The following is a 12294-nucleotide window of genomic DNA, read 5'->3' on the forward strand; positions in this document are numbered from 1 at the left end:
TTATTCAGCCCACATCATACAAAAATGCTTTTTGTGGGCTGAATAAATTCTTCATTTCTTCAATGCAATGATATGACAGGAGTGGGTCCTCCGGCACAGCACCTGACACAACAAAAGTGTTTCACTTCAGAGATGAGCACCCCACAATTGTGACTGTGTCCTATTGGCTGTAAGGCCTGGAACTGCTCTAGAGAGTTTCAGGCAGATTACAGACAATGGAAGGGGATAGATGCTGTTTTGGGCACTTCTCCATTAGATGAAATATATGCCAGCAGAGAAAATACCTTGTGTACCTGTAAACTAAAGAGCAAATATTACAGGTATCCAGTGCCCACTTTTTACCCCATGGCCTGTGATGAGGAATCACATGTGTGGGAAGGTAGTTTGGCTGATCTTTTGCTTTTATACAGTTTTAAAAATCTGTAAATGACTGAAAAGTATGCTCGCAAGAGCAACAACACTTGGATGCAGCCAACAGATATGTATTTTCTTTTTACACAAAACAACACTGCGGTCAACATTTAAGGGGTTATGCATGACCACAACTTCAGTTGCGCTTGGAGCGAAATATCCCATTCATCCCATTCATATAACATGTATTCCTTGCACTTCTGAATTGCTTTGCGTCGCTCAGTCCTTCCTGCCTCCCATTCTAAATTGAGCACTGCTGCTCCTGGTGGTAGTGGAGAACCACTACCACCAGGGGCGTAACTATAGAGGAAGCAGACCCTGCAGCTGCACAGGGGGCCCAGGAGGCATAGGGGCCCCATGAGGCTCTAACAGTACTAATGAAAAATTTCAAAAAAAAAAAAAAAAAAAAAAAAATATATATATATATATATATATATATATATATAGATATATATATATATATATATATATATTGGTAAAACAGGACAACCTCTGGATATGTTGGGGGCCCTAAAATTAATTTGCTGTGGGCCCAGTAACATCTAGTTACACTACTGACTACCACCTACTGTCAAGGCAGTAGTTTCAGGGTTCCCTTTGTACCCAGCGTCAAATGGCACAGTGTACTTGCCCCTAAAGAATCGGGCTCAGGTGGTGCTCGCACACCAACAGTGAAAATGGACTTCCGTGCAATTGTGTCCACTCTGAGACAAAATGCAAGAAAATTTACTAAAGGGCGAATTTTCATCAGCGACTGCTTCGCCACTATGCTAATTCACTAAAATGCGAAGTTGCATCTCAGCAGCTGAACGCTGGCGAATTTTCGCTAGCATTACTAAGGCTGGGTGAGCATTTTCGAACAAATTTTTGCAAGCGTTCATTTCTGCCTAGCGAACTTCGCTAGCACTCTTACGCTTAGGTTAATTTGAATAGGACGGGTACCTAAAAGTCGTATGGACGTCTTTAATAGTAATGTTGGTGCAAATGCATGAAGTGGCCACTTTTTCAAACACATGTCCAATGAGCCTAAAGATAGAGGAGATCCTCTAATGCCCTAGACATGAGCCCACCCTTAAACAAATGTGGCATGCCCCTCAAATTAGTTTTAAAAAAGTTTTCACACATAAATCTTAAATAATTTGGACTTTTTGAAGGCAAAAAGCCAGAGCGAAAAGTTGCCAGGCAATAGGGTGGAAATGAACGCTAGTGACGGTCTCATTCGCTAGTGTATTGTCCTCTACGCCTGTTAGTGAATTGTCGATATCCCTGTGGATGCGCTAGCGACGGCCACTTCGCCCCCTTGAATTTTTTTGGGGGGGGGAATATGGTGATTACATTTGAAATTGCACCTTTATGCACTGAATTTGCAAGTTTAAAGGAATCTTGACTTTTTTGTGCAATAGTGTAACAAGCATTGTTACGTCTATTTCAACCCATCAGTTGCAATTGTGTTATGTGCAACTTCCCACTGGCAACTGCAATGGTGCTGGCATTGTGGAAAAAACACTGCAATGTGGGTAAATAACACTGCAACCTGCAGCCACATTTGCACTTTGCACACTGCAGTGTAGTATGTAAATGACACTTTTAGACTTTTTTGTTGGGAAGTGACAGTAGTATCTAAAGAAGCCTTAGTGACTCGTGACACACACATATATATATATATATATATATATATATATATATATATATATATATATGTGTGTGTGTGTATGAGTTAATATGAGTTTCAGTCAGTGGAATCTTATTTCCATTAAATATCTTAAATTTGCTTTAACACATGTATTTGACTATTTGTAGTTAAGTCCTTTTTATAAATAGGTAAATAAAATATACATTTAAGGTCAAAATATATGTGCTAGACATACATATGAGTACTACAAGCACAGAAAAAGATCTGGAATTTGGCTGTTGGCTAGCCCCGCATAGATATCTAGCCTTCAAGCCGGTGGTTGGCTGCACATTTATGTAATTTTCCTGCAGCACTTATATATTCCAAGAGATTAATTCAGGCTGTGCCTACATTTCTTAGGGGTACCACTGGGTGAGATTCATTTTGATTCACATAAACTGCCAGAAGCACAATTAATAGGAATTGAGTTACCTATGAGATACAAAGAAGGGTTTATATGCTGAGCGTGAATAGTCCATTCATTCAAAACCTTCAGCCTCCATATAAAGTCAATTTTGGCCAGAGAAGGAATGTAATTTACCCCATCCCATGGCTGTGGCATGGTAACAGGCGGTTACAGGCCCATATTGCAAATTGTGCATTTTCGGAATTATAAACCCCCCTTTCTGAGTGGTTACAGATGGCGTCTATTAATGTTTTTCTCCATTGGCTGAACTATGTTGGCAGAGAAACACTGCATGTGCCATTGGTCTCTAAAGCATTAAGGAAACAAATATAGAGAAGGCCTGCAGTACGGACCATCGGAGATGTGGTGGAGCAGGCTACACCAGCTGGAGCAAGCATTGATTTAGTTCAGTTGAGACAAATAAATATATTTCAATGCATCACTTTATATCAGGACAACTATGCTTAGAACCCAGTTTGGAAATTTTTAATTTTTCATTATCTTAAATTGACTTTTAACCTTATGAAGGCTACACTACCTCTTCCTTTACAAATCATCGCCTCCATTCCATTTGTCTTACCTTGGTTGAATAGGGTATGATCTTTTAGTGTCACTGCTCGATCATGACACTCATCCAGTCAACGTTTATATACTATCCAGTATGTTTCTGACAACATTCATTTTAGCATAGTCCAGGACAGCCAGAGATCAGAACACACAGGGCTGGAAACCAGCGCAGCGTTATAACCAGGAACTGGGTCTCAATGAATTAGAGCAGGGGGACATGCTGGTCTGTGAAACCTCAGTCACTGAAGAAGCCTGCAGAAAATAAATAGCAAGAGAAGAAAGCAGCAGCCACCATTATAAAGGATGCCTCTAAATCTGGGTGACCTGTAGGAAGCCATATCAAATGCGGGATCTTTACAGTATGGGTTTGCAACATGACAGAACAGGAAGAGGAACACTTGTGTCAGAGATTACTTCTCCACTATGGCACAGATGCAACTGGTCAGTTAACCAATATAGATAAACGATTTGTAAACGGAAAAATCGGTGCAATTTATACCTTATTTATTTGTATCTCATAGTGAAAACATTTCGACAGTGTTTTCACTATGAGATACAAATAAATAAGTATGAGGAGGGCAAATATGATGCTGAAGAAGAGGATGCTGATGAAGAGGATGTTCCAGAAGCATTATGTTTTAAAGCTCAAACAAACTTAATTGCTTTTCTTCCTCTCAGCCAGAAACTGAGAAAATTCCAAGCCTCAACTGTCTCAACTGAACTGAATCAACTTAATTGCTTTTCTTCCTCTCAGCCAGAAACTGAGAAAATTCCAAGCCTCCAGCCTGCTCCACGGGCACCATAGGACATAATCATCAAAAATAATTATACCCAATATTCTCCAAACAGGTATGGGACCTGTTATCCAGAATGCTCAGGACCTGGGGTTTTACGGGTAATGGATCTTCATACCTTAAGTCTACTAGAAAATCATATAAACATTAAATAAACCCAATAGGCTGGTTTTGCTTCCAATAAGGATTAATTATATCTTAGATGGCATCAAGTACACGCTACTGTTTTATTATTGAGAAAACCAGGAAATCATTTTTAAAGATTTGGATTATTTGATTATTATTATTATTTATTTGATTATATGGGAGACAGCCTTTCCATAATTTCCTTTTATCCCAACCAGTAGTATGCTCACATTCAATTTGCACATAGGCTTTTGGAATATTATTACTCACATACATTATGGAAACTGGGGATCCTCGTTCTGTTATGGTTTTTCTTTGTGGCCCCACCAATATATAATACATTATGCATTTCTCTGATTCTTCATTTTCCTGGATTTTACATCATTTTTTACATAATTTTTTCTGGTAAAATGTGAGCTCCATTGTATTTGTTAATATCAAAATCATTTCAGTTACTTATCTTTAGATCTGCCAAATGAAAGACCATAACAGAATGAGGATCCCCAGTTTCCAGAATTACCATAAGTAAAAATAATATTTTTAATACAAATTTAGAGATCACAGCAACATTATCAAACATTCAAAAAATAATGATATAGAAACACAGATATAAATATCATTAGATTTATGCCTTCATAGACGAATGTAGAAATAGACTGTATACTGTATAGGATCTTTTATCAAGAATGCTTGGGACCTTGGATGATCTGGATAAGGGATATTTTCTCTAACTTAAATCACAATACATTAGATCAGATTCAATTTGATGAGAAATGTGTATATCCTAATTTAATTCTCTATTTTCCCATAGAGCCAGATGCAATTCAATGAGAAAATCTTATCTCACTGTTTATCTATTGAAGTCTATGGGAAAAACTGGAACTGAATGAGGAGAAAAGTTTCCTTCTCCTGAAATTGTAAATTGTTTATGTGAAACACCATAAAATAATATTTGAATCTGGCCCACTGTCTCCTAAAAATCACTCAAAGGGTTGGGGATAACAGTCGTTTTTTTAAAAAAGAATGCGGGCTGTATTAGCCCGCACCTTTGGTTAGGGATAACATTTTTACCCAACAGGTGCCCTTTAAAAATAAAATAAATCCAATAGAATTGTTTTGTCTCCAATATGGATTCATGCCACTAACAATGTACTGTTTTATTATTACAGAGAAAAAAGGAAATTGTTTTTAAAAATAAGAAAAATAGGAAATATTTGCTTCAAATGGACACTAAGGGGCAAATTTACTAAAGGGCGAAGTGACGTCATATTGGATAATTTCGCCGATTTACTAACGGTCGCTGGCGTAACTTGGCTAGTAAAGGAGATAGACTCTAGCAGTACTTCGCTCCCTAATGCCTGGCGATTTTGCGCTCTGGCGAATAGACGTAACTACGCAAATTCACTAAGATGTGGATTTTACTGAACATTACGTCTTGCGCCAGACTTGACTTCGCCACCTCAGACCAGGCAAAGTGCAATAGAGTAGATTGAACTTTAATTTCCCGCCGTAGGCAAATTATGCAACACTAGTGCAACTTCGCTTGGCTTGGAGCAGTAACGCTAACACAACTTCGCCAGAGTTCGGTGCCCTGGACTCAATTTTGAATTTTAGTGAATTAGCGTTGTCCTGGAATCTATGCCTGGCGAAGTGTTGCGCTGTGAGCTAAGCTGTCTCTGGCGAATTTTCAGAGGTTAGTAAATTTGCCCCTAAGGGAGATGGTATTCCTGTAGTTTGGAGCTTTGTGGATAAGGGATTCCATACCCGTAATAGCAGGAGTACAATATAGGAATGACTCCTGCTAACAGTAAGCTCCCCCCAGCACCAACAATGACTCCTGTTTATCTCCTGGAGGGGAGCTGACAACAATTACTGACATTTGTGATTGATTATTTAACCAAAGCCAAGAGGTTTGTAACTTGACACAACCTCATTATGTGTCCAGATGCTTCCGAAAAACTTGGTGGCAGCAGCAGTAGCAACAACTGAGTTTGTGTAAGAACAGTCTGTACTTATCCACATATTTCATATTTTGCATCACTTCTTGCTTCCACTAAGAACTATATAAAACATAACAAAATGGCAAACTAGAGGCTGTCAGATGATGCCAACTATTAAGTTACAAAAGACCTTTAATATTGTGTAACATAAGTTATTTTTTCACAGTTTGGTTTTTCGGATGCTCAGGCTCCATGATAGCTGTCCCTACAATATGACTAACATTTTTGGGGGCCCCTTATGAGGTGGGTCTGTAAATAAAAGTTTAGAACTTGTCAGAATCCCTTTAAAGGAGAACTAAACCCTAAAAATGATTATGCCTAAAAATGCCATATTTTATATACTGAACTTATTGCATCAGTCTGAAGTTTCAGCTTCCCGATAGCAGCAATCATCAAGGACTTCAAACTTGTCACAGGGGGTCACCTTCTTGGAAAGTGTCTGTGACACTCACATGCTCAGTGGGCTCTGAGCAGCTAAACTTAGGGGTCGTCACAAATCGTCAAGCAGAAAATGAGGTTTGTAATATGAAATGCAAAAAGGAAAGGTTGTGGGAGCACTCCATGGCTAAATAAAAATGTACTAAAATGGAAATGCTACTGATCTGGCCAAATTAACAGACATAGAGAAAAAGAAGAGAAATTGATCAATGCACATTCCCTGGTCCCCTGACATATAAGTAATCTATGCAGATGCATGTATTTCCAAAGACAGAGGTTTTTAGTTACAAAATTATGATCATAAGATCACGTCAAGGTAAACCCCATATGGCGGTGCCATATTTACCTCTGGTCATAATATCAAATGTCTTTGTAAATACATGCATCTGCATTTTATATGACAGGAGACCAGGGAATGTGCATTGATCAATTTCTCTTCTTTTTTGCTTTTTCTGTAATATAAGCTGATGCTAAAAGGCTGATTGTACTAGTTGCACTGGTTTCTGTGCTGCCATGTAGTGATTATCTGTATTAATTATGTGACATTTCTATTCTATGTGTACTGTATATTGTGAGTGGGTCCCTAAGCTGCACAGATCATGTGCAGTGAATCAGCAGAAAAGAAGATGGGGAGCTACTGGGGCATCTTTGAAGAAAAAGATCTTTACTGCTAAAGTGGTTCCATTTGGCTGGTACAGAAGCCCAAAACGTACAACATTTTTGCCTACTTCTTAAGTTAAGCTTTAGTTCTCCTTTAAAACTTTTTTATACCCTCCTTCTTGCCTTCAGCCTCAGAGCCTCAGCCCAGACTTGCTCAACAATAAACCATATTCATTTTTGCTATTTCTAAATGGCGCAGTGACAGCCCACATGCCACAGTAATTCTTAACATTTAGGGAGTTATTTACTAAAATCTGAATTTATCTCAAACTCCCATGCCCGATTTTGGCTTATTTATTAATAAAATAACTCAAATTTAATTTGATTGTGGGAAAAATCCGATTAAATCGAGAGAAAAATCCAAATCTCTCAAATATTTTGGGGTTTTTTTTCTACGAATTGCTCGAATTTTTCGAGTCTTTGGCCAAATTGAGAAATTGCCTCTTCCACTGACTTACAGTATACAGAACCTCGACAGGTCTGAGATGGTGGATTTTCAGATTTAGACTTTTTGCAGCTTCAGGGTATACTCAATCTTGAAAAATTCGAATTTTCTTCTCTCAAAATTTGAGTTTTCTAGTGAAAACGAATAAATAACCCTCTAAACGGCACATTGACCCCTACCTACCATAGGGCTGCTGGGGGGGAAAGGGAGGGGGTTTATATCACCCCAACTTGCAGTACTGCAGTAAAGAGTGACTGAAGTTTATCAGAGCACAGGTCACATGACTGGGGGCAATGGGAAACTGACAATATGTTTAGCCCCATGTCAGATATCAATGACAGTATTCGTTTAATAGTTCTATTTGAAACATTCTGAACTTATGTAACAGCCTCAAACACATAAAAGATAAAGAGGCCCAACAACCAAAGGGAACATTTGTCTAGTCTTCTCTTGGGAACCCTCACTCCTGGTGCATCTAATGTGAAGAAAATCCGAGGAAGAACTAGACCAAAGCAGAACTAGCTGCTAGTGTTATTTATTGCAACAACAGGAGCCACTTGAGTGTGGTGCTTGAAACATGCTGTGGCAATAAAAACACTAGCAGCTAGTTCTGCTTTGGTATTGTTCTTCCTCGGTTTTGCTTCAAAAAAACCTCAAACACATAGGAAGCTGATTTACTAATATACTGGATTTGCAGTTTGTAAGGTTGTATCCAAATGCATTACTACTCCCATAAAGGGGGTGGTTGACCTCTGAGTTAACTTTTAGTATGATGGAGAGAGTGATATTTTGATATAATTTTTAGTTATTTTAGCTTCTGGTTGCTAGATTCCAAATTACCCTAGCAACCATGCACGGATTTGAATGAGAAACTGGAATTTGAATAGGAGATGGTCTGAAAAGAAAGATGAGTCATAAAAAGAAGCAATAACAATAAATACGTAGCATTACAGAGCATTTTTTTTTAGATGGGGGTCAGTGACCCCCATTTGAAAGCTGGAAAGAGACAGCAGAAGAAGGCAAATAATTAAACAATAAAAAAATAATAAAGACCAATTCTATAACAAAACAAAAGTTAGCTTAAAGGTGAACCACTCCTTTAATCTGCTATAAAGCCATAAAGCTCTAAATCTACTCCATTTATATCTGAAAATTATTCCCTTGTGAAAACAGGGCAGTTCTGACTTTGGAAGATCCAAACACCTTAAACTAACCTTCTGTGTACAGTATACGACTGGAGAAAAATAACATTTCTAGGCAGAGATTACATTTTCTTTCCGGAATACGGAGGATGGTAACCATGGCAACCACTCAGATTTAAGAGTGAGACACAAAAAAAAAAGACTAGTAGCACTTTTTTGGGCAAATTCTATTACTTAAACCACCTATAAATCTGGTCCTAAAAGAGCTATAGTTCTTTGTATAAAATACAGGTACTGCCTGACGCAAAGAGGAAGGTTTTTGAACCTTCTTTTCCAGCGGCAGAACTACCGGTGGTGCGACTGCACCAGATTCCGTATCCCCTCTGGGCCCACTGGCAGTTCCAGCACTTGTGAATCCACTGCGATCACTGCTTCTGGAGGGGGTGGGTTTGGCTGCATAGTCTGGACCCGGGTAGTTCCGTTACTATTCCTTCTGCCACTTTATTTTCCTGCATCTTTGCGATGCAGCACTTTGTGCAAAACAGTATAGTGGGTGCTCCTTGACAAATCTATGCTCCCTTTATTTGCTGCATTCCTAAAGCATAGGTAAAGCTGTGTATCATCTCTCACCTTTCGTATGCAGAGACTGCTAGTAAAAATGATTGCTTTAACTGTAATTGGCGTTTGTATAAAAGGATCATTGCCAGCACGGTGCCTTTTTCCTTTATGGCTCCACAGGTCCAATGCTTTAAAGGCCGGCCATGTTTAATAGTGAACCCCAGTGCGATGGATCAAAGGGTGACTCCATTTAAGATTAGGATAGAAAATCAAACTAGAGACTCATGATAATTAGGTTATAAGTGCACAGAAAAACAATTTACACGCTGAGTTCAATGACATGCAAATGGCCATAGAGAGTAAGGCAGGGCCAGTAGCTCGAATTCCTTTACTTCCCTTCTAGTGATGTGTGTGTCAGGAAAAACTCAACCCACATTCAAACCTAACCAACAAAATCTTAAAGGGATACTGTCATGGGAAAAAAATTTTTTTCACAATTAATCAGTTAATAGTGCTGCTCCAGCAGAATTCTGCACTGAAATCCATTTCTCAAAAGAGCAAACAGATTTTTTTATATTCAATTTTGAAATCTGACATGAGGCTAGACATTTTGTCAATTTCCCAGCTGCCACAAGTCATGTGACTTGTGCTCTGATAAACTTCAATCACTCTTTACTGCTGTACTACAAGTTGGAGTGATATCACCCCCTCCCTTTTTCCCCCCAGCAGCCAAACAAAAGAACAATGGGAAGGTAACAAGATAACAGCTGCCTGGTAGATCTAAGTACAGCACTTAATAGTAAAAACCCATGTCCCACTGAGACACATTCAGTTACATTGAGAAGGAAAAACAGCAGCCTGCCAGAAAGCATTTCTCTCCTAAAGTGCAGGCCCAAGTCACATGACTGGGGGCAGCTGGGAAATTGACAAAATGTCTAGCCCCATGTCAGATTTCAAAATTGAATATAAAAAAATATGTTTGCTCTTTTGAGAAATGGATTTCAGTGCAGAAGTCTGCTGGAGCAGCACTATTAACTGATTGATTTTGAAAAAAATTTTTTTTCCCATGACAGTATCCCTTTAACCCACACCTGACCCTAAACTGCAAAATGTTACTATTGTAAGACCTGCATCCAACCCATACCCGTGCTTCCTGCTCCATCTACTACTTCTGCATGCACCTCTGATTCCAAGAGATGGAACCTTCTGGAGCAGAGGACTGTACTTTTCCAATTCCAACCCAAACCCTCCCTGATCAATATCCCCATCAATATTCACTTCACTGTGTCAAAGCACTCTGCCAAAGGCATCTTACAATGACCCCCTGGTTTCAATGTGTGAAATCACAATGAAATATCAGTTCAAGTCAGGACCTATTAGTTCTTATCGATTATTACAGATACTGTAATATATATGATCTGATGAGACATTGATTTCATGCTTTTTACAATGAAACCATTTCAAACCACAAGGTGTCACTATGAAACAGGCTATAATATGTTCAACAGTAGTTTAGCTTAGGGTTTGTGCTGCCCTAAAACATTGCTAACATCAGGCGTGGTTTATGTCCAAGATGCTGACGACTATTTATGGTAACTTCGAAACGCTTTCCGTGTTCTTGTAATGACAACAAAGCGTCCTGTGTTCTTCTCGGTGCACAAGGAAGGTCTTAGTCTCTCTCAGTCAGGGAGAAGTACCTGTTTGGATTCTTAATAAATGCAAATTTCCTTCTAATCTCCGTTTTGTAGATACTGTCTTGTAGATACTCCATCTCCCATTTATGAGGAAGAAGGAATAATAAATGCAAAGTGAAATGGAGTTGCTGACATCCTCAAATGGAAGCATGAGCTCAGCGTCCTTTTGTTGTGAAGGTTGCCACTGTCTAATGTGTTGTGTGTCACTACAGAGCACTCTCACAACACCATCACTATTAGATGGATAACCTTCTTGTGTCTTATGGGCCATGAAATGCAACTACAGAAATGTTGCGTTTGTAAGGTCGTGTATACAGTAGCTGTCTGTGAGTCTGCAGAAGGTGGGGAGAGTCTGATTCTTAAAGATGTTGTTGCCCCTGTAAAATGTGGCCAATCCTACTCATTTCATATAACAGGTAATTGAAATTTGTATTTTTCTCTTTTAAACAATAGGCTTCTAAGTTATACGCTAACTATAAACATTATGCTGTTCATATCTGCTTGTTATTCTCAGGTACCAATTAACATTATAAGAAGTACTTTCTCTCAAAAGCTACTGGAATATGTTATAATAATATCTACAGAATCGAATAGGTTTCTATATGTATTTCTGTAGCTGTTACTTACAGTATGTGTTTTACAGTAGGGGGTTTAACTGTATATATCTGTGAGTGTAAATACAGAAATGCTCTTATGAGTAATATGAACATGAATAATAATGGTTCAATAAAACACACACGTTTTGTATTGATTTTTTTAAAATGTGCTTTTATATTATTATAAAAAAAATATATATATATATATATATATATATATATATATATATATATATATATATATATATATATATCCAAAAAATAAATTATTAAATAGATTGGGGTGACTTAATGGGAGTTTTGCCGTACAGTATCAGCTTTTACCCAAAACTCTCTCCGTTTGTCATTAAGATCTGATTATGATTTGCTTCACCTGTCTTTGCAGATGTTTAAGGGACCCGATAAGGATATAGAATTCATCTACACGGCTCCATCTTCAGCAGTTTGTGGGGTGACACTGGAGATCGCTGGAAAAAAGGAGTATCTGATTGCAGGTATGAGAAGTGCTTGGTCGCATCATCACCGCTGAGTTTGTATATCCGTTTGCTAATGTAATCTCTTCTTCTGCCCTGATCCCTCTTTGTTCATTTACTGCCCTCAAGGTAAAGCCGATGGTGATGGAAAGATGCACATTACTCTTTGTGACTTCATTGAGCCATGGGATTCTCTTACCCCAACTCAGAAGAAGAGTCTCAATCAGCGATATGAAATGGGCTGCGAGTGTAAGGTGAGGACGTTTTTTTTTAAGCAATGCTATATAATGATGCTATGGGTCAGTTAGGACA

The 12294-nt window shown here is 38.5% G+C and overlaps 1 protein-coding gene across 1 annotated transcript in view; it reads left to right on the forward strand.

Moving 5' to 3' along the window:
- timp2.L (TIMP metallopeptidase inhibitor 2 L homeolog) overlaps window positions 1-12294 on the forward strand; it is a 33325-nt gene that overhangs the window by 14162 nt on the left and 6869 nt on the right. The window contains 2 exon segments of the mRNA NM_001094279.1: window positions 11895-12003; window positions 12112-12236. Of these exon segments, the coding sequence (NP_001087748.1) occupies window positions 11895-12003; window positions 12112-12236 (234 nt within the window).

The sequence above is a fragment of the Xenopus laevis genome, chromosome 9_10L (assembly GCF_017654675.1).
Source record: "Xenopus laevis strain J_2021 chromosome 9_10L, Xenopus_laevis_v10.1, whole genome shotgun sequence".
In the NCBI taxonomy this organism is placed as follows: Eukaryota; Metazoa; Chordata; class Amphibia; order Anura; family Pipidae; genus Xenopus; species Xenopus laevis.